At 49.2% G+C, this 27,626-nt stretch overlaps 1 protein-coding gene across 2 annotated transcripts; it reads right to left on the reverse strand.

The window, feature by feature from the left end:
- Nucleotides 1–12,181: 12,181 nt before the first annotated feature.
- On the reverse strand, nt 12,182–27,449 carry TMEM98 (transmembrane protein 98). 2 transcript variants are annotated; one of them, XM_004267186.3, is made up of 7 exons: nt 27,131–27,432; nt 24,891–25,071; nt 23,633–23,764; nt 22,538–22,571; nt 20,450–20,565; nt 17,721–17,780; nt 12,182–16,440 (listed from the first exon to the last, which is right to left on the reverse strand). In XM_004267186.3, the coding sequence occupies exons 2-7, from the start codon at nt 25,019–25,021 to the stop codon at nt 16,233–16,235; spliced, it is 681 nt and encodes a 226-aa protein (XP_004267234.1). In that variant the 5' UTR covers nt 25,022–25,071; nt 27,131–27,432; the 3' UTR covers nt 12,182–16,232. The 2 variants fall into 2 exon arrangements, with proteins under 2 accessions (XP_004267234.1, XP_049557775.1); XM_049701818.1 differs by lacking the exons at nt 12,182–16,440; nt 17,721–17,780 and adding an exon at nt 18,329–20,167 and having other exon boundaries at nt 27,131–27,449.
- Nucleotides 27,450–27,626: the final 177 nt, after the last annotated feature.

Here is a 27,626-nt window from a genome sequence, read left to right on the forward strand (position 1 = left end):
AAATAGGTAGTCATTACGCTCTTTTCTATTCTTGTCTGATCTTTGAAATATTTCACGATAAAAAAATTAATTCATAAAAGGGGAAAAAAGCAAAGGGAGGAACACATTTTTAAGGAAAAAAAAAAAGCCAGCAATTTCAAAGCATGCCGGTAGCAGCCAGAGGAATAACAGAAGAGGTCATCAGTTCATCTCACTCGTCCTTCTGGGTTTTCTCCACCGGCTTAGAACTCAGGGGGCTGAACCTGATGCAGAGACCCACATTCGGAACCACTGGATGGCTCTGCCCGTGAGTTTGTTCTGTGTGTCTGGAGAAGGAAGGCTGACAGATCCCAGACCAGCCAACCCTGAGAGCCATGTGCCAGCCACAGCTGCTTCCCAGAGGCAAACCTGCCCTCACCCACAAGGCACAAGAAGGCATTGCAGGGCTTCAGGGTGTTTCGTAGTGAAAACCAGGTTCTCTCACCAATACCTGCAGAGATGGAAAAGACGGGGCACCTCTCAAGCCTTCTCTTGGGGACGTTGCTTGACCTTAGTTCTAGTCCGTATTTAATGCTGTCAATTAAGATTAGGTTAGATTGAAAGTAACAGGAAACCCAAACAACAGTGGCTTCAACAAGACAGAAGTTTATTTTTGTCTCATGTAAAATAAATCCGGAGGTAGATAACTCAGGGTAGTGTCAAAGCTAGGGTATGACCTGTCCTCCGGTTCCAAGATGGCAGCTGGAGCTCCAGTTATCAGATCTGCCTTCCAAGCAGCAAGACAGAAGAAAGGGAGAAGGACCTGCCTCCTCCTTTTAATTATTTATTTATTTGCGCACGGGCTTTCTCTAGTTGCTGCGAGCAGGGGCTGCTCTTCGTTGCGGTGCACGGGCTTCTCATTGCAGTGGCTCCCCTTGTTGCGGAGCACGGGCTCTAGGCGCAAGGGCTTCAGTAGCTGTGACTCCCGGACTCTAGAGCGCAGGCTCAGTAGTTGTGGCGCATAGGCTTTGTTGCTCTGCGGCATGTGGGATCTTCCCGGACCAGGGCTCAAACCCGTGTCCCCTGCATTGGCAGGCGGATTCCTAAACACTGTGCCACCAGGGAAGCCCCCTGCCTCCTCGCTTTTAAAGGAGTCTTCCAGAAAGCATCCCATGATTTTTCCACTGACATCTCATTGTCCACAACATAGTCAAATGGCCACACTTACTCCAAGAAAACTTAGGAAATGTCTTTTTCTGAGAAGCCATGAACCCAGCTGAAAACCAGGAGCTCCATTACTAAGGAAGCAAAGGAGAACAGATATTAGAGAAGGCAACTTGCAATCTCTGTCACAGTTGCCACCTTACTGTGTCACTCTGAGCAGGTGCTGCCTCTTCCTCACGCTTCAGTCAATGCATTGGACTAGGTAGGTCGGAGCTAAGATCCTTCCCAGATCTGACATCCTATTCTATGCTAAAGTGTTATATTTATGTAAATCATTGATTCCAAAGTTGGAAGAGGCAAGTGACAGAAGCTAACATTTATTATTTACTCATGAGTGATCGATTCTTTCTCTGTTTAACTCTTTTCAACCTCATCAGTGACTATATGATGTTGGGTGTATTGCTGCCTTTTAGAGAAGAGAAAATTGAGGTTCCAAAAAAGGCTACACCACCTCCCAAATTCACACAGCTTTAAGTGATGGGACCAGGATTTGAACGCCACCCATGCTTCTTCACTATACCATGCTGCCCATTTCCGTATTTGGAAATAAACCAGAACACAATTCCAGGTCTGCCACTTATTGACAGTGTAACCTTGGACAAGTTACTTAATCTCTCTGTGCCTCATGTTTCTCATCTGCAAAATGGGAATAATAATGGTACCTAGGCTATAGGGTTGTTGAGAAGATTACATGAGTGAAAAACCATAAAACACTTAGAACATGCCTGGTATGTAGAATTAGTCTGCAAGTGTTAGCTTTTATCATATTAGGCAACATTTGAGAGGTTCTGTGAGGGAGAACTGAGGAACAGAGAGGATGTTCCAGGCTGAGGGAACAGCCCAGTCCAAAGCTGGGAGACGGTGATGGTAGAGTCAGGTCTAAAGGCATGAGCAGGAGTCATGAGTCTCCAACTTCCAATACCTAATCGGGGCCTCACTGTGAGGTAGGTCCTCACTAGTTACATACTTGATTTGAACAGATCTCAGGAAAACCCCTAAAAATGAAAAACGTCTATAGATACAAATCTCAAATTTTACCTTGAAGGGAAGGGAAGAATAACATACACCGGCTCCCAACTGCAAGCTCCCCATATGCTAGGAGCATGAAAAGGGGGGCAGCCTAACACCCAGAGCAAAGGACATGAACTTGGGTCCTTGCTCTGCCTGGCCCTTATGGTGCCGTATTCCAGGTGTTATGTCTTAGTATTCACAGCTGGCAGCCAGTCAGCACCAAAGCACCCTGCCCCACCTTCTGAACTTTGTCCCCAAGCAGGAAAACTTTCTCCTCTGTGTACTTAAGAAAGGGACAGCTACACAGTGTCACACCCACGGGTACATCTGGCCACAGTTCTACAGCCAACCGGAGGCCTGAGGGACAGGGCTGTCTTCCCCACGCCAGCCCCTCCCAGGGAGGAGCGTCTCCCTCTGCCAGGGACCATGTGCTGACCCAGCCTTTATAAAACTGGGCGAACCAAGATAGGAGGCAAGCACCTGAAAATGGGACTTCGGAGACCTGGGTTCTTACCCCAGATCTGCTACTAAGCCATTCTGTGGCCTCGGGCCAACACCCTGCTTGCCTTAAACCAAGGGTCAGTGGAAATAATCACAGGCTTCTTGTAAGATCGCTCACTGGTTGTGAATATTAAATGAAATAATGCACGTAAGGTGTTTAAGTCAGCTCAGCACGCAGTAGGGACACAGCCCACGCAAGGCCCCTTGTTTCTTAAGGTTTCTGTCAGCGTCAGCACTCTCCGAACTGTGATGATAAATCCCGTAAGTGAGGGCTTCCCTGGTGGCGCAGTGGCTGAGAGTCCGCCTGCCGATGCAGGGGACATGGGTTCGTGCCCCGGTCCGGGAAGATCCCACGTGCCGCGGAGCAGCTGGGCCCGTGAGCCATGGCCGCTGAGCCTGTGCATCTGGAGTCAGTGCTCCGGAACCGGAGAGACCACAACAGTGAGAGGCCCGCGTACCGCAAAAACAAAAAAACGAACAAACAAAAAAATCCCATAAGTGATTAGATGGCTTCTTTTTTTCGTCCTAAGCATCCTCAGTGCTTCTGCACTTAATGAGTTACCTTTGGACTCCTCCACACTGTTTATGCTTTTATGACTTTTTATCACACCTTTCCCATGATGACCAGTGGTAGGGGCCCCAGGTAACACGTTCCTCTCCTCTTCTCCAAAAGCTCCAATAAGATAAACCCATGACACAGACACACAAGGATTGTAAGCCAAATGGAAGTAAGTATCATCTTCCCTGGTACGTGGCAGACCTCGAACCACAGGCTTTCCTTTAATTTGTGTTGGAGAATTCAGAACAGGCCAAGGGTAGCTGTGGGACTTCTTAACTCCCAAATCTAGATATTGGAACATATTTCCTCGCACACACCCTGAAGCTTGCCTGCAGAGACGGTGATGAGGTCTGAGAGGAAGCTCAGCTCAGCTATATAGACAAGGATGCAAGCCTTCTAGAAGGTAGCCCCGAGTCTGGACCAAATGTGCTCCAAGCTGAGACAGTAAGAGGAGGAGGGTTTGCTGAGGAGGGAGGGAAGTTGAGCAGGAAGCAGCCCACCCGGCTCCTGATTTGGAGTCACAGTAGCCCTGTCCACTAAAGGCTGACCCAGTGACCATCCGCTTCTGCCCAGCGGTCCAAACACTCCTCTTCCTGGACAGAAGCAAAGAACAGTAGGGAGGGAGACACTACACATCCTCCGACATGCTTCCATTTGAGAAAAGCACATTTGAGAGGAGTTTCTAAAGGAAGGGGAGAAGGAGAGACATTTTCTCTTGCCCGACAACATGGGTCTTCCGTTTTTAGCCTAGCTTAAGCAAGAGCAAATCCCTACCCTTGAAGATGCACACTTGTGCATGCACACACACACACACAGACACACACACACACACACACACACACACACACACCCCTGATCCCACCTATGCAGACAGCACCAGGTTTAAATTGAGTGCAATGATTGAGTTCCGCCTCCTCGCTGAACTTCTCATCCAGACAGAACACAGAAGTTGGACCAAAGGCACATCCAAACCAGAAAACCGTTGGGACTGCATGCCTTACATCCGGTGTACAAGGAAAGACGCTGCTGAATCTTGTTCCCAGAGTCCTTGTGGCTGACATCCTAAAAATTAATAGAAACGTGGTGATTTGCCTGCCATTCTGAAACATAAACCCAACAGACCAGCAGGCCAGGGTCATGGGCTCACACTAATAGGGGTTTATGGTACCTTCCTGAGAATGGGATCCAGAGCTCACCCTTGCATGAGCTGCCTGTCCAGTCATCACGTCCAGGTGGAGCCCTGGGCCCGGCAATGAACTGGGAATTCCTTGGTGTCCTTTCTCCTCTCAGGTCTTCCATTACTAGCCACACGAACTTGGAGAGTTAGTTCCTCTTCTTGGGCCTCAATTTCCTCCCTGCTAAGTCTTGTTTTCTTAATTTCATAACAGGAACAATAATTGCTACCCCTATGGACCTCCCAGGCCCATGGACTCCAGCAAGGTGGGTATGGGAAGTGATCTCTCGAGGAGAGGGCATGGGGGTTACACAAAGTCCCATCAGGTCAGGAGGAGATTACCAGCCCAACAACAACAGTGATCCTGGGAAAGGTAGTTTTGTTCATTTTCCAGGTGGGGCTGGGTCACCTGGAAAGACAACCCGAGAAAGCTTCTCACGGGGAAGAATAAAGTCAAAAGTTATAAGGAGCAAAACAGGTAATCCCATTCGCAGAAGTAAATACTGAAGAGCAGAGAGAAAAATGGTAAAGGTGATGGATTGAAACAGAAACCACTAAAAATTAAAAAAAAAGAACCAAAGTGAGAAGTCTGTATAAACAGAATGGTAATTAGGAGAGAAAGACAGGGTAGCAGGCAGGGGGGAAGGTCAGGTGCAGACATCCCTCGGAAATTCGGTGGGGTGAGGGTCAGAGGACAGCAGTGGAGCTGAAAGGGGAGAGACAGATAAAGCTGGTGCCAGGGAGAAGTATGGGCAACAAGCAGTGTTCAGAGCTCTGTTTCAGGAGCAAGGAAGGCTCGGAGAGAGTGGGGGGCAGGCTGTGGAGGGAGAATATGGTCTCCCAGCTAACATCATAATTCTAGAACTGACCAAGCCCTAAAACCAAGACAGTGCCCCCAAGGACTTGGGGTCTGGCTATCGAGCTCTCCAAACTGCCTCAAGACCAAGCAAACTTGGATTGTTGTCAAGGGAAAAGGAGAGGGTTAGCCAAGGACACAATGCGCGTGTACTCTATATAAAATAGAGAAACAACAGTGCTACTGTAGAGCACAGGGAACTATAGTCAATATCTTGAAACAACCTATTATGGAAAAGAATCTGAAAAGGACTAGATATAATTAACAGAATCACTTTGCTGTATACCTGAAATTAACACAACCATGTAAATCAACTATACTTCAATTTAAAATATTTTATTATATTTAAAAATTTTATTTTATAGATTTTAATATGTATTCTTAATATAGATATGTATAATGTATAAATATATTTTTTTAATATATATATTCTTTTTCAGATTCTTTTCTATTCTATTTTTCAGATTCTTTTAAATTCTATTCTATATATATTCTACATATATAGTCTATTCTATATATATATATGAATCACTTTGCTGTACACAAGAAACTAAGACAACACTGTAAATCAACTATACTTCAATTAAAAAAATTTTTTTAGTAATAAAAATAAAAACAGTACATGTGGAAAGGGCAGTGGGCAGCTCTGACAAGCCGGAGCCCAGTGCTGTGGTTTGATCCCACCACAAGGGGGAGCCAGGCCGCTGCACCAAGCGTGGCGTGAGGGGGTTGCCCCAGCAGATAAGGCAGTGGGTGCCGTGCGGGATGGCAGTGAACCACTCGGCCATCACCGGGGAAATTACAGGGGGACCCACAGAAGAAGTGATGGGGGAATCATCACGCTCAGATCCACAATAGGCTTTGTGCCAGGAGAAATGTCGGCGGGAACTCTGGAGGCGAAGAAAATGCCAAAGATTTGAAAGAAAGAACCTGGAGAAGAAGGTGCCGCGCAGGGTGAGGTTCACATATTAGCCTTGGAAAACTGCATGATGGTGGCCCAAGCAAAGTGTGTCACCCTCAGGCAGGGATGGACCAATAGGGCAAAGACAGAAAGTCATCTGAGTATTTGCTGCTGAAAGAAGAAACACTGAGCATCATTAGTGCCTATGTGGCACTTGGAAGCGTCTGTAGCCACAATTTTTTGAGCACCGACTGGGTGTAGGGCAGTGGGCTAGGCACTCTACAGACATTAGATCCCTCAATTCACACACACACACACACACACACACACACACACACACACACACACACTTTACTGGCAAGAACATTGAGACTTAAGAGCGGGTAAGCAATTTGCCTAAAGCCACACAGCTCGTAAGCGGCAAAACTGGGAGTTGGGTGCGGGTTGGCTTGACTCCCAAGGCCGCGCTCACAACTGCTCTTCTGTCCTTTAAGAAGACAGAAGGTAACTCTGCTTTGAGAGATGCTTTCATTTCTCCCATCCGACTAAAAATCGGTTCTCTAGAGCGGGAGGGTGCCCTGAGTCGTCTGCTCGGGGCTGAATGAGGGGATTCTCTTCATTCTTCTCCAGCCGCCTGCTTCCCCCTGCCTTCACACTGTATTCTAATCATTTATTTACACATCCGTCTCATCCATTAGGCCAGTGGTGCTCCTCCCTGGCTGCACATTAAAATCTCTTTTAAAAAATAATAATTCCTGGGTCCCACTCAAGACCGATTAAATCAGAATCTCTAGGGCCAGGACTTTGACTTTTTTTTTTTTAATTCAATGATTCAAATGTGCCATTGGGTCTGCAACCCACTATTGCAGACTGTGGGTACTTCAAGTTCACGGACCAGGTCATGGGTATCTGAATCCCCAGAGCCCCAGTCTGATCCATCGCAGGGCCTCCATACATGTTTAATGAGAGGATGAACACAGAGAGCACAAGATGAAGATCAAGAAGAGAGAAAGGAAAATCGGGGAAGTATTACGCAGAAGGGGGTGCGGAGAAGGGAGTGATATGAGGCTGAGAAGCAGAGACAGTCTTTTAAGATGCCAGGGGCAAAGGAAGAACCTGGATGAGGCTGTCTTGCATAACAAATCTCTAGTTAAAGCTAACATGAAGCTTCAGTGCAGAATAAACAGCACCTGCCTCAGAGAGAAATGAGGTGAAGAGGAGTCAAAACTGTGAGTTTCTCAATGTGCCGGAATGGTGGGCTTTGGGGGCCAGAAGACTTGGTATCGGTGAAAGGAGATGAAGAGGGCAAGTGCCAAAAAAAAAGAAAGAGGGGCTTCCCTGGTGGCAACCACTGGCGCAGTGGTTGAGAGTCCGCCTGCCGATGCAGGGGACACGGGTTCGTGCCCCGGTCCGGGAAGATCCCACATGCCACGGAGCGGCTGGGCCCGTGAGCCATGGCCGCTGAGCCTGCGCGTCCGGAGCCTGTGCTCCGCAACGGGAGAGGCCACAACAGTGAGAGGCCCGCGTACCGCAAAAAAAAAAAAAAAAGAAAAAGAAGAAAGAGAACAGAACTGTGATTTTGAGAACCACTGAAACATGGCAAAGAATATGACCGGGAAGATAAAACTCACAATTTGAAAATAAAATGGGAAAACAAGAGAAAGCAAGGTTAAGTATAAGAGAGGAATGAATTCCTAAGTCATCTATATGTGTATTTGCTCAAAATGCTATTGTTTCAGTGCTGGGGAAAGAATTAGAGGTAAAGAAAATATACAAATGCATTTCATGATGAAAAATCCTGTGATGAACAACGGAGATAATCGCTGTAAAAATTCTCTGAAAAAAAACACAAAATGTTCTAGAAATGAAAGGTGGCATGATTATCATTCTAAGGTAGGTGTTGCTCTGTGTGCTAAGAAAATTGGCTCTCCAAGTGTTGGTCATTGGTCAACTAAACAAACGCCCAGAGTTCTCTTAGTTCGGTTTCAGAGAGCCCTCAAAAAGGTAGGCGCTCCAGGGCTGTCTTGGAAGAGAACAGTGCTTGCCTAGTATATACACCAGGTACCCTGGGGCCATCTCAAGTTGGAAGAATTAGGTTTAAGTCTCTGGCTGTAACACATAGAGCCAGAAAATACACAGAAATAAAATAAAGGTAGCAGAGTAGTTAAAAGGAGAGAAGGGAAATGTATCTAGCATTTATTGAGTGCATACTGCAGGCTGGGCACTGGGCATATGGTATTTTAGACCACCATCAGAATAACTCCACAACAGGGGCTTCCCTGGTGGCGCAGTGATTAAGAATCCACCTGCCAATGCAGGGGACACGGGTTCAAGCCCTGGTCCGGGAAGATCCCACATGCTGCGGAGCAGCTATGCCCATGCGCCACAGCTACCGAGCCTGCGCTCTAGAGCCGGCGAGCCACAGCAACTGAGCCCACGTGCCACAACTACTGAAGACCACGTGCCTACAGCCCATGCTCCACAGCAGGAAAAGCCACTGCAACGAGAAGCCTGAGCATCGCAATGAAGGGTAGCCCCTGCCTAGCCCCCCACTCGCTGCAACTAGAGAAAGCCCGCGCGCAGCAACGAAGACCCAACACAGCCAAAAATAAATAAAAATAAAATTAATTAACTAAATTAAAATAACTCTACAACAGCCTTAGACTGGCTCAAGATCATATTAGATGTCAGAGTACCTTAAGGCCCTCTTCTATTTTCACTCCATACTGTTTCCCTAGCAACACCCCATTAGCCATACCTCTAACAATAAGGACCTCTGAAAAATCTCCAACCTAGTCTTCTCTAAGCTTCAAACCATTATATCAAACTCAGCTTAGATATCTCAAGTGCACCTAATACTCTTCAAATCCAAAGCAGATGGTTTTAACCTCTTCCCCAAACCTGATCCTCTCCTGGCATTTCCTATACCAGTGATTCCTATTCCCAAACTCTCATAGCCATGTAGGTGTGCACACCTGAAACCTAGGAGTCTTTCCGGACACCTCATCATCCTGCATCACTGCCCCATATCGAATCCATCCCAAGTCCTATTTCTTTTACTTCCTCTCTCAAATGTATCCGCTCCCCGAACTTTCCATCTCCCTCTCCCTGCTCAGACCAAGCTATCGTCTTCTTTTGCCTTGACAAATGCTATAGCACTGGGTCTCCCCTAACCACTCTGGCCCAATCTAACTGGTTCTCCACAAAGAAGCCAAAAAGACCTTTTCGAAATACAAATCTGATTATTTCTCTACCTCCAGCCCACTCCAACCCCACCAGCTTTGAATAAACCATTTGAATGGATTCACATGGCTCTTCAGATAAAGACCACTCTCCTTCACGTGGCTTAAAAGGTCGGGCATGGTTTGACCTCCTGCCTCATCTTCACCTTTGTCTTCCTTGTCCTTCCGCCAAAAGACCTTTGCATGGACTGCTCCTTGGGTTTCCATTCCTCCATCTCTGAATGCCCTCTTATCCTCCAGAGAGTAGATCCCTTTTAATGGAAGCCTTCCCTGACATCTACGTAGATCAGTTTCCCTAATAATGTCTCATAAGATTTTCTCTCTCTTCTTAAAATACTTTAAAAACTTTTCATTTTCCACTGATTCAGAGAATCATTTGCTTGATACCTGCCTTTCCTCACTAGTCTGTGATCCCACGCGGGCAGAAATTGTGCGGCTTATCTCTGCCTTGTATCCCCACCACTTAGACGATGCTCGGCACAGAACGTGTGTCGGTTGGAATTTGCAGGAGGAAGGGAGGCAAGCAGGTGGGAAAGGAGATGGCCCTGGAGTGGCAGAGTCAGGATCCAAACCCAGACTCCCTCCTGGCACCAGGGAAGAGAGGGAAAAAGGATGAGAGATGACAGGGACTTCCCTGGCGGTCCAGTAGTTAAGACTCTGCACTTCCAGCAGGGGGCACGAGGCACGGGTTCAATCCCTGGTTGCGGATCCCACATGCCACGCGGTGCGGCCAAAAAAAAAAGAATGAGAGATGACATTATCTCCCCACCAACTGGTCCAGATGAAGAGAGGCTAGTCTCTTAAGGGAGTGCAGTCTACACCCGGCCATACTATCCTGAACCCGCCCGATCTCATCCAAGGGGAAGCAGACCAGTGCCATGGTCAAGTGTGTCATCGGTCTTCCTTTCCAGTTACTTTTGACTCCCAGGCTCTGCCTCCTCAAATGAAACGGCTCCATGAGGCACCGAGAATTATTTGGATTATGTCTTCAATGTTCTCAGAATACAGTGAGAATAGTTTATGGGCCCTGCTTGGCTCTCCCTGATTCTCTTTCCAACCCCGTCTCCCATCCCTGCTTCTTCTCATGTTAGATTCTAACCAAACATGCTATGTTCCTCCAAATCTAACTTGGGACATGTAGCTTCCTCCCTGTGCTGCTCTCCCCACGCTGACCACCTCCTACTAGTCCTTTAAGACTCTCCCTGCCTCTCCCCAGCAGCTTCATCCATCTCTTGGATCCCTTCTGGTTCCTACCTTTAACCTTGAGCTGGGTTTGGGGTGAATAAATGAAGGTTTGGTTTCTTCCAGCCTGGTTTGTTTGTTTGTTTTACCACCACCTCTAACCTGTGAATATTATTATCAATCATTCCCCCACAGCACTTCACTTCTCCAAACATTTCAATGCTATTTATTTGATCATGGATGAGATAGGATTTTCTAAGCATAAAAGCAACGGAAGAAATCACTAAGGGAAAGAAAATCAATACATTTGACTACACCAAATTTAAAATGTCTGGATGTCAGAAACCATTCTAAACAAAACTAAAAGGCAAATGACAAGGCTGGGGAAAGGCTGTGCAATAAATATGACAAAGGGTTGTTATCCTTAATATATAAAGAGCTCATATAGATCGATAAGAAAAATATTAAAATCCCAGAAGAAAAATGGGAAAAGGACATGAATAAGTACAAAGAGCTAATAAACCCATAAAAAATCTTTCACTCCACCAGTAGTCAGGGAAACACAAATTAACACAATGCTAACGATGGTTCATCTATCAAATTCGGATAACATTAAAGGCAGATAAAAATGAAGAGATTAAAAAAATTAATAAAAAGTGTGGAGATCATTTGATTGTTTTCCAAGAAAAAGTAAGCACTTTTTCAACTTTCAATAGCTCCCTACCACCTAGAGAAAAAAGTCCCGGCTCCCATCCTCACCTTCCTCTCCTGTCTCATCTCCCACCGCGCCCCGCCTCCCCTCTGACACTTGCAGCAATAATTCCCCGAGCCCAGCATGGGATGCCGGCTGCAAAGACTGCCCTTCTTCGATTCTCTGTCCTCCTCCACCTCCATCATCTACTATCACACAATCTTCTTCTCCCAGGTAACACCTACTCCGCCTTCACAATTCTTCTGAGACAGCATCACCTTCGGGAAACTCTCGCAACCTGGGGTTGGTGCCCCTGCTCCGTGCTCTCATTACACACACGTTCCCTTACGCAGTGCTTACTGAATTAGATTGAAAATGACTCTTTATGGGTTTCTTTCTACCTTAGAGTATATGCATCTCAAGAGAGGCATTACATTTTTATTCATTTCTGTGCCCCAGGGTTTAGTCCATGTAGGTGCTCCACAGATGACTCCTGAACTAATATCAATCATGTAATAAATTCATTATTCCATTTTGCACCATGAATTTTTTTTCTTGCCACTATTCTGGTAAATGCATGTTTTACTTAAAAAGGATAAAATTAAGCCGTGTTGAATGGAGAGATAATACCTCACCCATGCCCCAGCCCTCATTTTAGTGCCCATGTTCTATCATCTTGTGGGTTGTAACCGATTAGTGGGCCATGAAATTAATCTATGGGTCATGACCACCAATTTTTTAATGAAAAATCCTAGAACTAGAGAAGAATGACTCTGGGATCTGCTGTTTCTTTTGTATTGTGGATTTCCCCATCCACTGAACCCAGGCAGGCAGGAGTGGTGGTGAAGAACATCTGGTGGGGAGTTGAAGTTCCTGCTCTCATTCTTTTTTTTTTTTTTCCTGGCCTTGCTGCGCAGCTTGTAGGATCTCAGTTCCCCAGCCAGGGACTGAACCCAGGTCCTGGCAGTGAAAGTTCTGAAACCTAACCACTAGACCATCAGGGAACTCCCCCTGCTCTCATTCTTAATAACACCACGAAAGTTACTGGTCTCTCTGGGCTTTGGTTCCCTTATCTGTAAAATGGGGATGATAAAATACAGATAGAATGAGACAGCAAGGACCCAGTGATGTTGCAAATCCTCAAAACTGCTCATCAGCATTTCTGATACAAAGACACTGTAACTACCTACCAGGTTCAGATGCAGCACGACTACAATATCATACCGGCCCATTCTGTTCTAACGCCTAGCCTCTCTTCCTCCACTCCTAAATAGTGGCCCACCCTGCCTTTCTACCATGATCGAGTCATGAGCCTCTCAGACTCAGCGGGAAACACGTACTCCGTGGCATCAGGCACATTTATGGGTCTTGACGTCTAACGTCATAGGGTATGAAGTAAATGACTCTATCTAAATTACAAATCTGACCAAATCATTCCCCAGTTAAACCTTTTCTAGGGTCCCCATTATGCTCAGGATAAAGCTTCAACTCCCTAATATAACATCTTAAGACCCTCCATGATCTGCCAACCTGTTCAACCCCACCCTCAAGCCCACCCTCCAGCCCTCCCCCATCACCTGCAATTCTCAAATGAGTCATGCTCTCTTGGCCCTGGACTTTTCCCACGTGGTCCAGTCTGCCCGGAACACCTCGATAACACTCTGTCCAAAGTCTCCACTCAGGAATCAGCTCTTCCCAGGTTTCTTCCCTATCTCGATCCCGCCCTTTCCCTGTCCCGTGCCCGCTCGGGGGCCCCCCGGCTAGGCATCCCTCCCTCATTGCACTGGCCACAGTCACGTTTCAATCAACTGCTCCTTTGTCTCTGCTTCTTAAGGCCAGGGATTGTGGCTTTGGTTCCATATCCCCAGCACCTAGCACTACGCTTCTGCCTAAGTAAACAGTACTTGTTTGTGGGAGAGAAGGGTGGAGGGAGAGAGAAGAGAAGGGAGGGAGAGGAGGACAGAGGGAGGAGGAAATAGATGGAAATTCTTCATTTGACACTTTCCCAAAGTGTCCAAGGTCATAACGCAACTCGGGGACTTTGAACTGTAAGTCATTTCCTAAAGGTCAGGCTCATGGGGCCACACAGAGTAGAAAGGGTCTCTGAAGAGAAGGAACTCCCGGAATGTGGCGGTCAGAGTAAGCACCAGGGTAAGTCGGATGCCAGGAACACGTGTTCTGTCTGGGAGATTTCACAAGCTGGAGGAGACTCTGGGCTGTGCTCTGGAGGAATGCAAACTTGGGCAGTCAACTCTGGGAACACCGATAAGGGGCCAAGAGCTTTGATTGCCTTCCTGTTGTGAACATATTTGGGGTGGGGCGGGCACAGGGTTGGGCCAGTGATTCCAGAATTGGGGCTATTTGGTTCCAGAGCTTAGACAGAGCCATGGTAACTGGGGTGACACCATCTCGATCAGCTGCATCAGGGCATGGGGCACTTTGGAGACAGAAGTATTAGCATTGGCTAATCAGTACCAGGTACACAATTGGACATTTCACGTACACTGCTTCATGCGATTGACATACCAACCCAATGAGGCAGTAGCCTTGATTTTACAGGTGAGAGAGCTAAGGACCAGAGAGGTTAAGAAACTTGTCCAAGCTCACACAGTCAATGACTGAGCCCAAATTTGAATCTAATTCTGTCTGACTTCAAAGATCTTGCTCTTTTCACCCTCAATTCCTATCCCTAATTCCTTCTTCATTCAGAATTTGAGTCTGATGCTCCTACGCCAGGGTAAGAGAGGGTGGGGGTCATGGAAGAAAATCATGGAAGATCTATGACAATATACACAGACACTAGTGAACTAGGGCCTCAGGATGTGTCCATCGTCTGGGAAACCATACCTGGCTGGACCCCCAGTGCTTGCCAACCAGTCCCTCCCAAATGAGGAGGCAAGTTCAGCCAACTCCCAAAGGGCTAGAAGAGTCCCACCCCAAAGACAGTGCTTCCACCTCAACCATCAGTCACCAACACCAACCTGATCCAGAGACTTCTTATTTGTCCTGCACCAGAAACAAAAGAAAGGATACACAGCCGTGGAATCAGAGATCCTGCAGCCTAGCAGATACTTCCAAGGTCTTCAGCCACCTCTTCTCACTACTAAAAGGGCAGCATCTCAGAGCTTGAGGAAGTAGGTGGGCCAGGACTTGTCAGGGTTCAGAGATGCGAGGTGGTGCTGGGAAACTTCTCCACCTCTAACCCCACACCTTGTAGATGGTATTTGAGAGATTAAGGGCTCTCTCTGGCTTAGGGCTCTGGTCCAGGTTAAAATGCAGGGACGCTGACAACCATGGCAGCCACTGAAACCTTAGCATGGTGGTTTCCAGTCTGCTTATGAAAGCAGGTATTGAAAGGGAGGGGAAAAGACAAAAACAGGAGGACTCTGGATAGCTATTGGTGGAGGCCACAGATAGAAAAGTCACAGTGACTCTGTGGACACTGCCCATTCACAGCTCACCAGCAGGACAGGAAAGTTACCTAGCATGTGTTCAGGGCTGATGGGAGTGGACAATCCAGTAAGGTGTCTCCCCTGTCCTCAGGAATCCCTCTATCCTTCCATGAGAGTTGAGCCCCAGCTTCCCTCTCCTGACTCCACCTCCCCAAGTGGGAATTGGTGTGCACTGTGCTGGAGAGAAGCATCTTGTTTTTCAGGAGAGAATGAAATTGGATGGATGACACATCTCAATGACAAACAAGGCCCCAATCTTGGACTTGGAAACATGGGTTCCTGGTTCTCTAGAATCAGACTGAGGGATTTGCTGACTTGAATTAGGACACAGAAAATGAAATGGGAACAGACATGGAGCTCCAAACATGCTTAACAGCATAGGATATGAACCAAGGCAGCCCCCAAGCCAGGGCCCTCTCCCAAGAATGAGGTTGGCTCTGAGATCCTGGGAGGAAAAAAAGTATTTCCGGTGTTGCTATATGCTTGTGATGGAAATTACAGAGTTTGGATGCAGTCTGGATTATACAATTGTGATTCTGGGTCCCCCAAAGGTCTCAAGTCATTAAAATGCCCCTCATCTTTCAGTACTTGCCAAACAAGCAGATACCAAAAGAAAGGGGACCCATCTTTCATGGATGTCACTGGTAGTGTGGAAAAAATACTTCATGGTGGTTATCTTCACCTCTGCCTGAACCCTGGAGGGTCTCTGAATATCTTATTTTGAGTCATACACACAAGGCATCCTTGGGATTCTTAGCCTCTCTCCTTCCACCCTCAGTCCTCAGACAAATACGTCCCACCACACACCGTGCATCGGAATTTGACTACACAATCACACAATTGAGGGAAAGCTAAGTATACGTTTACTCTCCACCTAGTGGTAGCTAGGTAAAATTGCAGGCATAATGATAAAAAGGGAATGATCAACTCTACGTTGCTCACCTTCAAACCCAAACCTGTAAAGAGAAGGAGGGATCCAGATACCTCAGGGACTGGGCAGATAATACAAATAAATGAAACAGGCCAGGTGAGAGAGTACAAGTATTGTCAAGAGAGGCAACTCCTACGTAGTTCCAATTGATTGTCCTCTGTGGAAAATGCAGATGAGAGTTGCCTCAACTTCTGATTGTTCGAGAGAAACCAGACATTCTGATTTAATGTGAAACCTCCTGATTCTTAGATGGTGGCTGGATTTTCTTGAAAACAGTAGGTGAGCTAAATAAAGCTTACAGTCCTCCAGTTTTCAAAGCTCTGCTGTACAGATGGTGACTGTCATCTCCCCTAACTGTGGGATTAGACTGCCACTCACCAGCCACCACTTGTAACTACAACAGAGGCATCGACTGCTTTACTACACACACACAGCTGGACTCCCCAGCCGTGGAGAACAACTAACTCTACAGGAAGAAGTAGAAGGCACAGCTGAGCCACCCAGCCACGGCAGCAGGCTGGCCCTGTGACCAGCTGCTGGCTGGTAGGCACTAAATGGCCGACTGCTCCTGCAGGAAGCCTTCAGGGCCTGGGAGACCTTTATCTGGCTCTGAAGCCAGGGCTGCTTCTCGAAGGACTTCCAAGTGCTCCTCAGCAGCTGACAGCGACTGGTCAATCCAATCCAGGCCCCCGGTCAGGTGGCAGGCATTCCTGGTCACCAGCACCAGGTGACTGACAGACAGGAGCAGGGCAGTTGTCCTAGAAAAAACAACAGGATCAGGTTCCGAAGGATCTAAGGGACTTTGCCCCAAAGCCCAAAGGGATAGAGTCTAGACTGGTGTTCCCCAAGCTGGAGTCCCTTCCTTAGGAGGTTGCTGAGTATGTAATTTAAAGAGGGTTCGATGCTCAAAGAAAGTTGGGAACATCTGGGTTAAACAAAGGTAACTGAAGCCCTTCTCAGATGATGCACATGGTAAATTTCTAAGGGGAGAATGTAATACTCTGAGTCTCACTAACTTATTTAAGACTGGGAGCCCACTTTCTGCAACACATCCATTAACATCTCCCAGAAGAGGGTTTTGTGGGACAATTTGGATCTAGTCAATTGGATAAGCACATCCCCAGCTGCTGTCCCCTTGAAGACAGGATATTCATACCCCACCTTGGGCATCACTTAATGATTCTGAATCAATGAGGCCCAGGGCTGGTTTACCGCAACCTAAATCATTTAATTGCAAACTAAATTGAGGAGGAGGCTTCTTTTTTTTTCCAGTATTGAAAGATTCAGTGCAGAATATCTTCTATATAGTGAGTGTGCACAGCGCATTTGGGAATGCATTACAGATGACTAGCCCATGAACACAGCTGGGCAGTAATAGGAGTGGGGCGGAGAGACCAACTGAATCGCCATGACCCACAGCCTGTCTGGAAATTATTACACAGTGGGCCTGTGAAACAGTCATATAAATCTTAGAGACAAAGGAACATTTTTTTTTTTAAGTGGGTTTATAACTGGTAGAGGAACATAACAATCTCAAAAGCCTAAGTACACTCTGCGTATTAGGGGAGGATCGTGAGACAGGGGTTCCTGGGTACGTCCTGTGGAAGGTGAGCACAGCTTTAGCTGACCTGTCACTTGCATTCTCATTTCCTGCCTACCACCCATACCAGCGACCCACTGGGCGGCACTCACGGCTGAGGCATGTCTGCTTCCGGCACCCAAAGAGCAGACAGAGCTATGGGGGAAGTGGGAGGGAGGGAAGGTGCAGATAGGACTTGGCCTGGGTGGACATTTAATCACAAAAATTCAACATCTAAGACTGGCTCTTCCTCCTCTGGGGTTTCAGGAAGAGCCCTGGCCTCCAGCATCCAGCCAGGCTTTGTTCGCTGGTTGGCTGACCATTACCCAAAGCCCAGGCAGCCTTGGGAACCCACCAACACAGCTCTGTCCTCCACAACCTGAAGAGCCGACCTCACAGATCTGATAACACCGGGAGCCCCCAGCATGAAAAGACACTCGCCCACTCCACCCCTCTCACCGGGCATCCAGGAGCTTCGGGTCCAATGGAGGGTACATTGACTTCACAACATCGTCCACTCTGGGGGGAGGCAAAAGGTTTTCAGTATTTCGCTTTTCTTATGGCCTTTTCTCCTTCCTTTCTTTCCTTATCCCTATGGTTCTCTTTTGATATTCCAGACCCAGTCTTTAGGGACTTTAACTGCATTCTCAGACAGGGACTTAAACAGAAAGACTTAAGATTCAGTTTAGAGAATATTTCTTCTGGTTTTGTTTAAGCTCCAATGGTCTAAAAAGTACAAGTTCGCACATCTGGAATGATGTTCAAGATATACGACTACATTTGGACTTCCCTGGTGGCACAGTGGTTAAGAATCCGCCTGCCAATGCAGGGGACACGGGTTCGAGCCCTGGTCTGGGAAGATCCCACGTGTTGCAGAGCAACTAAGCCCATGTGCCACAACTACTGAGCCCGCGTGCCACATCTACTGAAGCCCGCACACCTAGAGTCCATGCTCCGCAACAAGAGAAGCCACTGCAATGAGAAGCCCTTGCACCACAACGAAGAGTAACCCCGGCTCGCCGCAACTAGAGAAATCCCGCGCACAGCAACGAAGACCCAATGCAGTCAAAAATAAATAAATAAATTTACTTTTTTAAAAAAAGATATACTACTACATTAAAATAGCATATTGCCAAACAATATGTAAAGTCTAATTGACCTCATTTGCAGAAAAATGAATAAACAAAAGCTGTGAAATGCAGTGGGCAGGGGCAGTCTGGAGGAATACTCACCAGTCAACAGTGATTACCTCCAGGAATTAGGATGGGGTGGAATTAGGGGGTCCTTCACTTTTCAGATACTCTATTTCTGCGGTGTTTTAACTTTTACAAGTGTTTATCACTTTTACATTTAATTTTTAAAAAATGGTTAAAGGTAGTTATATAGAACACTAAAAAAACCCTCCAAGTTTAATTTGGGTTCAAACTACTCCATTGGATTTCTTTTAGCACACGGTACAGTTCATGGTTAATTTTCTTTTAATCAAATTCTAGAAGGAGCTACTACTCATTCTCATTTACATGGTTCAAGGTTTTCATCCAAATCCTTGCTCTTGGACCACCTGATAGTCAAGAAGCAAAAAATAACGATGTATTGTTTGATTCCCAAAGGCACTTGAAAACAGATGCCCTTGAAAGTCCCTGTCTTGGGACTGAGGGGCTGGTGCGGAAGTACAGAGGTGTGGTCACTCAGTGCCCACCTTAGCCGGCCCCTTTCTCTGCCCTGCGGCTGAAGCCACTCTTCTTGAAACTAACATGCTGTCAACACACTATATGGAATAAATGGAGCAAGAAAAACAGTGGAGACAAAAAACGGCCAGAAGGAGAAAGTGTGAGGGCAAAAGGAGAAAGCAAGGCCCCTGACTGATTTATGGCAGGGATCATTCTGGAAGCAATCCAAGGTGCTCTGTAGGACGGGCCAGTGAGCACCAGGTGAGGTCTGCCCTCTGAGCGATGCCACACCCTGGCTCTAGCACCACTGCTAATCCTGACCACCCAGGCCTTCACTGGGACGCAGAAATCTCAATCTCTTTGCTCCTCCGAGCCCTCCTGGCGATGCTGCCTTGTAACCTGGGGTCACGTGAATTCATCTGGCCCCTGGGATGGCTCTCAGAAGTAACAAGAAGCATGAGGAAGGTCCAGCAGATATGAGCAGTGCAGCCTCTACCAATCACGGGAGGCCAGAGGAAGGTCTGGTGCCTGCCTGCCCAGAGCCTGGGTCGGAGGGTCTTCAGGCCAAGGGCCGACCTAGGCTGACGCCACTCAAGTAGCCACACCCACCCGGGGCAGCTCCAGAGAAAGCCAGGAACTCCTCGGGATTATCTCCCTCCCACGTTCTCAACTCACTGAACTCCCTGGACAGAGTTCAAGTGTACCAACTCTTTCATGTTCCCTCCAAGGGCTGGTTCCTCGTGATCTACCCGAGGCCATGGCAACGTGGAAAGCGAGGACCCCTGGAACTTCCGAGGCTGATAAAGAAAACATCCTCAACTCGGAAAAACTCCCAACTCAGGCACATCCACGTGCCAGCCACCAGATGGCAGCACCAACTTAGTACCACCCTTCCCTCTAAGAGAAGGGCTTTATTTTCTTCACAAGATCGAGCCCAAATGAGGGGGTGGAGCTGTTGACTACAATCCTGCTGCTTGCCTCCCACACGGTATTCTGCAGACAGCCTGGAATTTGGGAGATCTGAATGATCTCTTCACCTCCCACCCGGTCCTGGAGGCTGCTGGCTGGGCCCTGGATGGGGCCGGGGGTGACAGCACAGAGACAAGGAGCTGGTCTACAGTACAGACGCCAGCCAGGAGGTCACTGCACACAGGGGTGTGGGCACCAGTGGGAAATGTGCTTGCTGGTCCAGAGCCCAGGAAGAAGGTGTGGCAAAAGGAAGGAAAGCAGCCCTGGCTGGCATGGGACCGAGGAAGAAGGAGCCAGTCAGCACTAGTCATATGCTGGCATTTCCCAAAAAGCCTACAGGAGGGGGCACTCTGGAGGGGAGGGGAGCCGTTTGACACCGCCTTAGCCTGAAAGCCTCCCAGCATCTAAACCCTCCTGGGTGCCCTGGGAATGTGTAGGACAGAAACCACTCAAGTTGCCCCTGGAGTGTCTCAGGAGAGCCTGGTCTTTCCCCCATCCCAGCTGCTGGCCCCTCCCCTCCCCCTCCCCCGAGGAGTATGGGGACCTCACCTGGGGCTGATCCGCTTGGCCACCACGATGATGTCACTGACACTGGCTGAGGTCTTCATCTTGGCCCCCGAGCCCATTGTCATGGCAACAAGTTTTTCCGTGAGAGTGTGACAAATCTACCACAGCAGGGAGGAGAGAGGTGATCAGGAGGGACCCAGCTCCCCCCGAGGGCTTCTGCCAACCCCACAAAGCCAAACACGCCCCCCATCTCACAGCTGAGCCCCCTAACCTAACGGACAGATTGAAGTGAAAAGTACACAGAGATGAGAGGAAATGGGATGGAAGAGGCAAACCCCAGGACACGGCCGGGTGAGGAGGGAGGGCTGGGAACCTCACATCAGGGTCAGGGTTTCGGCTCAGAGAAGTCTGAGCTGAAATAATCTGTCTAAGAAAAATCATGTGCTCTAATTTCACCTTCTCACTTAAGGGCAAAAACCTATTTTCTCTCTCGATTCCTTCGCCTCCTGGCTTCGTCTTCCAAAGCGATAAAGATCGCCATGGGCACCCTCAGAACTACGGACGGACAAAGGGCAACGGTTCCCTTTAAGCACATCCTCCAAAAGTGGAACTTATTTCAGCACTTTTCTAGGGTAACATTTTCCCATGTTTGTCAAGATGATGATAAAAGGGCCTTGGAAAAAAAGCAGGAAAACAGCAAGACTAGGACACGTGGCCTCTTTCATCGTCCACCAACCATGCTGGCCGCCCCCAAAGTTTTGCTCCCCACTTTCGCACCTCCCCGATGTCAGAACCTGGATGTGCTTCAGGCCCTGGCAAAGAAGTTCCATCACTTGCCTTATACTTGGGGCTGGAAAAGAGAGGCAGAAAGAAGCCCAACAACCACCAAGGCGAGAGCCCAGGCCCTTCCCTCGAGGCCCCATCACAGGGATTCAAGGGCATGTGGCCCAGCAAAAGGGCCTCGGGATCCCAAGAGGAAGACGAGAGGCTCTCCTTTGATCTAAGGAGCTCAGGATGGACCACTGAGTCCAATCCAGTAAGACACCTTCTGGCTGATTTAACCCACACCTCAGCTGTCATTCATTCCCCCTCCTCCAATAGGCAAGGGCAGGGGACAAAACCCAGAGCCAGGACACATCCTGGTTGGGAGAAGGGGGATGTAACATGGTGTCATTGTTCTAGACATTAGACCCATGTGTCTCCATCTGTAGCCACATCTATACCCCCAAGAGATCCTTGGGATTCAATAACAAGCCTGGACTCTGGGACAACAATGTCCCACCAGGCTCTTCTTTGTCCCCCAAGAGAACAGCTGAAGGAGAGGTGGGATGAAAGACTTTTTAATATTTTGTACTGAATGACACTTAAAGCTGTCTTTTTTGAAATCCTGAATAATTGCTAGACAGAAAGAGAAATGTGTGGTTCGCCAGGTTACTGAAATGAACGATATTTGCCATTGGCCAAACATTTCAATATTATTATTATCCATTAAGTAGGAGAGCGTCAGGCAAGAATTGAAAACCAAATGCCAAAACTATAAAAATCACCCCAAACTATAAAAATTTCCCCAAATGCAAATTGGACGCAACTCTCCACCCTGTCCTGGAGGCTGCAGGCATTAGAAGAAAAAAGTCTGCCTTCAAGTTGAAGTACTCACGGTTTGGCTTTTTTTTAACATTGATTGTCCCGTTTGGCTGACTACTGTCACAGTCAAAGAGGGCTAGTGAACTTTCTAGTAACTGCAGAAGCCCCAGTACAGAACTCAACTTGCTGTGGAGGGCTGAGCTCTCTGTTCATGAAAGAAAGTGCCCCGGAGAAGCTGAGAAGCCCCGCCTTCCCCTAAACACAGTCTCTATTCTGCACACAGCTTTCTCCACGGTCAGTGAAAATGTGGTCAGTGACTGCCTGTATGAGGACCAGGTGGAAAGGGCCTTGAGAATTCTAAAGCAGAACAGACCATCCAGGGGCAGCAGAAGTGAACAGTAGAAACTCCAACTGTCAGGCATGTTACAAAAGGGCCTCCTGCACAGGTCAGCGCTCTTCCCAAAGTTCCTTCCCCTCGGACAGTCTGTGGACACAGATGCTTTGGTGAGCACCCCTTATCCTCCTGGGGAAACCGCAGAGTATTACCTTCAAGATGGCAATGCAGTGAGACATGAGACCCCTGGGGAGACAAGAAGCATTTGTCAGTACAGGCCCACCTCCCTCCAGCCACCACCTCCGTGCTTCATCCAGTTCTGACCAGTGGGCACAGCTGGACACCACCTGAGAACAGGGGTGCCCCAGCGATTAAACGAACAAGCCCAGGAGCTAAACCGGGAGGCACCTTCTGTCCCATCTTTCCCTTTCCTCTCCCGCACCCAACCATGCTGTTTTAGAGCTCTGAGCTTCTGAGACTGTTTCCTCCACCCAGGGAAGCCTTCCCGGTATCCTCAGCCTGGGCGGTCCGGTGGTTAAGACTCCGCACTTCCACTGCAGGGGGCACGAGTTCAATCCCTGGTGGGGGAAGTTCTGCACGCCGCATGGTGCGGCCAGAAAAGGACCCAGGACAAAAGGCACCCACTCTGGGAAAGCCTTCACGAAATCCAGCCCCACCTCCGGCCAGGCAGCTCTAGATGCCGCCTCCTCCGCGTGTCCGCTGCACCGCGCACAGAGACCCCCCCCCCCATCATTTCTGAAATACTGTATTTTAGTAGAATTCTGCCTCCACCGCAGTTCCACAGCTGCAGTGCCTGGCCCAGAGCCCGCACATCACACTTGTAAACATTTGCCCAGTGAATGAACGGCTGAGAGACAGGAAAGGGAGCGGCACACTCTTCTCAAGCTACAGCACCTCCTGGTGGGTGGAGGGATCTCCGAGGGAGACACCGGAGACAAAGGCAGCATCCCTGGAGCCTGAGGGTCAAATTCACAGGCGCCCCAAGGATAACTCAAGCACATCAGGGTGACTTTAGAATAACTCTGCCTCACATCTGTGGGCCTCAGTGTTCAGGTCTACGAAATGGGGAGAGCAAGAACAAACACCATGGTGTCATATTCTAAGTTCCCTCCGCAGTGAAGGCAGGGGAAAGAGCGGCACATGACACAGTGCTCCTCGGTGCAGTGACAGCGCTCCTGGGCACTCAGTCGAGGGCTCTGGAAAAGGAGGCCACGCGAGGGCACCCAGGAGCCTGGGTCGTCATCCCCAGGCGGCTGCAGGAAAGCAAATGGTCCCCAAGGCCTTACGAGGCATCTTCAATCCAGTCTTCGTTCTCCAGAATGGCCTCGATGTGGGGGTTGGTGATGACGACATCGTCCAGTTCTAGCTCTGAGGGCTCAGACTGGGTCTCCATGGCGCCGATGAGGTCCACAATGGGCCTGGAAGGAAAGCCCAGCTAAGTGGTTTCAAGATGGACGACCGCTGCTGACTCTCTCCTCATCGAGGCCCACATATCCGCCCGAAAGGATAAAGGGAGGGAGTAAGTTAAAGCAGGGGCTTGCCCTGGAGCCAAACCTGAGGCTACTGGGACTGCACTGTGGGCAGGGCACATGGCTAGACAGTGAGTCAAGGAAGTAGGGGCACGAAAACACAAGAAAAGTGAGACAGAACAAGAGGCTCCGCTAAGAGAAAGGCAGGGCTACGACCACAAGAATGACAGAGATGTACTAGACAGGGCTGCTCCTGGGGGACAAAGTCATATCCGTTTGTAACTTATTCGCCCTTCACACCTACCTTTAATGGAGAAGCTAAAGTTCCTATTACTCAAACTGACCTGTTCTGCAGAATCAACTCCTGGGAGCGACCTTGGCCCACCGGCACGGCCCCATCCCCTCCTAGTTATACTAGAGAAGCGGGCGAAGTAAAAATACCTCCTACTTTACAACAGGGTTCTTGAAAACGTGAGACGCCACAGCAGAGCTTTCCTGGGTCATACAAATGGGCATTGACTAATTATTAACCACTCAACAGAGATGCTGATAGGATTCAGATAGAGGGGTAAGAGAAACTAAGGGTTTAGTGGCCAGGGTCCCTCGGGATCTATCAGTTAAAATATCCCTAAACTGAAAACGGCATCTTGCTTAAAAGTATGTTTCACATGAAGAAATCCGAGCAGAGAGAGAGGCGATCCTATGCTGGCGTTTCGCAGCCCCAAGTGTCTGTTGCTTAGATGTGTGGCTGGAATGTGGGCATTGGATTTCTGTTCCTATGAGTTTGGCTGGAAAGGGATTTGGCCTGTCCAAATGCTAAGTGAGGTGGCCAGTTTGGGAGAGATCTGTGCTAGGTGAACATGTTCAGAGACAGAGTCCGAGGTGGCTCCGGATGTTGGGGGAGCTGGACAACCATTATTAAGCTCTGAGGTCTCTATAGGGAAGGACAGCCTTTGGGTACCATCTTAGAGGTAAAATGCTGAACGACAGTTGCCCAGCGCCAAACTTCTTTTTCTTTTGTCGGGGCCCCAGGGCACAGCCCCTCTCTCCTCCTTCCCCTCCCTGGGCCACTCACTTGGAATCATAGCGCTGCAGGAGATCTCGAGGCCTGCAGTAGCGCTGCCTGCAAACCACCACCAAGGCTGCAAATGAGGCCAGAAAGATGGTGGCCAGCACACCTATGGCAACAATCACCACGGTCTCCATGCTTCCAGGTGGCTCCCTCAGTCCCGGTCAATCCCCTGCATGGGCTGAAGCTGGAAAGACACAAGGGCAGAGCAGCCTGGTAAAGAAGCAACGCTACGTAGTGTGGTGGGGGGGTCCTCCCCGTCGGCGGGTTGACGGGGAGGGCAGCTAGGTTCCCCGAAGTCACCTGGAGAGACCTGAGGGCCTGAACAGAATCAAGACCCATGCCCCAAATTTGATCTTTTCCTTTACTAAAAGCGTTTGCTCCCCAATTAAACGGGGATGGCCTTTTCAACCTGGAACAAAAGGAAACATTGCCACTAGCACTGTTGTTTTCACATCTGCCCCAGGCGTGTGAAAGAACACCCACCTAAGAAGAAGGGTGGGACTGTAGTTCCTGAGGGTCTACTCTGTACCAGGCACTTGGTATGTGTTCACTCTTCTAACGATCCTATGAGGTGGGTATCAGTATCCCCATTTTACAGTTGAGAAAACTGAGGTCCAGGGAGGTTATGTAATTTGTCCAAGTTTACGTAGTCAGGAAGCAGAAAGCCATCCACTAAAACTGAGATGGACGGTCAGCTCCCTTGTCCTTTCTAAGGAGGAAAGAGGATTCTAAAAATTCTGGGGAAAGTTTCGATTGTGAGTTTCAGCGTTGGAAACTTACAACTGGTATTAAAGTGTTTGTTGCCTATTCACTGCCTGCTTTCATTTAGGTCTTTCTTTCACACCTATCTTAAACTCATAAGCTAGAGGAACAATGGCATCTCAGGGAAGCATGTATTCACAATGTTATTTCATTGCAGGTCTCCTACTTGTGTCCTTTTGAGCAAGTCTTCTCCCCTCTCTGGGCTTTTATTTTTCCACCTGCAAAAAAGGGTGCTTTGACCTAGAATTCTGACTCCAGGACAGTACATCTTCTCTGTTTGGATTTAATGCTATGTTCTATGTCTTTGGAGGGTCCAAATGCTCCTGATCATCATTCAATAAGTATTTATTGTTCATTTACTATGCACCAAGCACTGGACTGGATTCTGGAGATTGGAGATAAGTAAGACATGGGCCCCAAAACCTGTGGAGCTGGGGGGAGAGGCAGACAGGCAGACAAACCATTTCAACTCCGTGTGCCTGTGTCACATGCAGAAGTACACAGAAAACAGAGTGCCAGTGCTTACATGCCACTGTCTAGGAAAGCTTTCCTCCCAGGGCAGGTGATGCTTGAGCTGGGTTTTGAAGGATGAGTAGGAGTTTTCCAGGGGGACTTCACTGGCACAAAGTGCCAAGGAAGCCTTCTCAGAAGACTCACAGAGCTGCTCTCCCACGTGATGTTCACTTGCCCAGGGTGAGAAGGCTGGGATCTACCTTTTTCATCTCTGCATCTCTGTGTTTTGGGGGTGGGGGGCCGAGGGATCCTGCGTCATTTCTCTAGATGTGTTTCTCTATACTAGCCCTCCTAAAGTACTACCTCCTTTAGCCCTTTGTCTTTCCTCCTTCTCTCACTTCTCACTCTCTTCATTTTTCCCTGTCTCAGCTTTCCTCTCCACCCCTCCTTCTCTTTTCCCCCTCCCCTCCTCTCTTGCTTTCTCGGTGTTTCCCTTCCCCTCCCCCTTCCCCTGCCCCAGGTCTCCAAGACCACCCGCTTTGTTTCCTGTCTTCCTGCGCGTTTCGGGTGTGTTTCCCTGAGTGTGTAGGAGCTTTTCTGTGAGTTGTTGCTGTCTCCCTCCGTGATCGGTCTGTACGAGTGTGTCTTCGTGTGTTTTCTTTTTTCTTTGTGTATTCTCCTCTGTGAGTTTCAGGATGAGTTTTTCTGTTTCCCTCTAGCGGGTTCTAAATCCGCAAGGATAAAACAGACCCAAGACCCCCCTCCTTTCCCCTGCGCGGCCACCCAGAACACCCACGCCATACCCAGGACCTAGGGAGGGACCCCCACGCGCCCCGGCTCGCGCCACGCGGGGCTCGATGGCTCCGGGGCGCGCAGCTCCGCCTTTCCCCCTCGCGGGCGCCGGGCTCCCCTCCCCCTCCTCTCCCGCACCCCCGCCCGCCCCGCGCACCCGGCTCCAAAGGGGCTGGCGGGGGGCGGCCCGCGGGGAGCCCCGGTCCCCAGCTCCGCGGCGCGCCGGGCTCACCCACCTGAGGCTGCGGCTCCGGGACGCAGGCGGGGGCGCTCCCGCGGCCGGGCCCCCCGCGATGGCAAAGTCCGGGCGCGGGACTGGCGGCCGTCTGCGAGCGGGGCATGCCGGGAAGGCAACGAGATAAGTCCCGGCGGCCAAACCCCCAGAGGTGGTGCGGGCGGGGGGAGCCGCCGGCCGAGCATCCAAATCCCCCGCTACCAGGCGCCGCCGTCACCGCCAGGCCCCCGGGCCGGCCGGGGGTTGGGGCCGCGGAAGGCCCGGGCAGCTGTGAGGCTGTGCCTCAGCGACCCGACAGGCGGTTCCCGCGCCCCCGCGGAGGCCGGGCCGGGTGGGGGGGGAAGGGGAGGGGGACGCGGAGGGTCTGGCCGTCCAGTGGGGGTGGGGGGGAGCGCCAGGCGTCTCCACAGGGTGGCTGGACCGGGAGCCAGTCTGCTGTGCTACCTGCTGTCTGGTTCAAATCCTGGCTCTGCCACTCACTAGCTTGTGGGCAACTT

This window comes from Orcinus orca, chromosome 19, assembly GCF_937001465.1.
Source record: "Orcinus orca chromosome 19, mOrcOrc1.1, whole genome shotgun sequence".
NCBI classification, from domain to species: domain Eukaryota; kingdom Metazoa; phylum Chordata; class Mammalia; order Artiodactyla; family Delphinidae; genus Orcinus; species Orcinus orca.

Coding starts and splice junctions, on each gene's coding strand:
- TMEM98 (XM_049701818.1), bottom strand. CDS start 25,021: ATGGAGACCGTGGTGATTGTTGCCATAGGTGTGCTGGCCACCATCTTT. Junction 20,566..22,537: donor ACTGCATTGCCATCTTGAAG/GTAATACTCTGC, acceptor CTGCTGTGGTAG/ATTTGTCACACTCTCACGGA. Junction 20,168..20,449: donor GCCAAGCGGATCAGCCCCAG/GTGAGGTCCCCA, acceptor GTCCCATGCCAG/CCAGGGCTGCTTTCCTTCCT.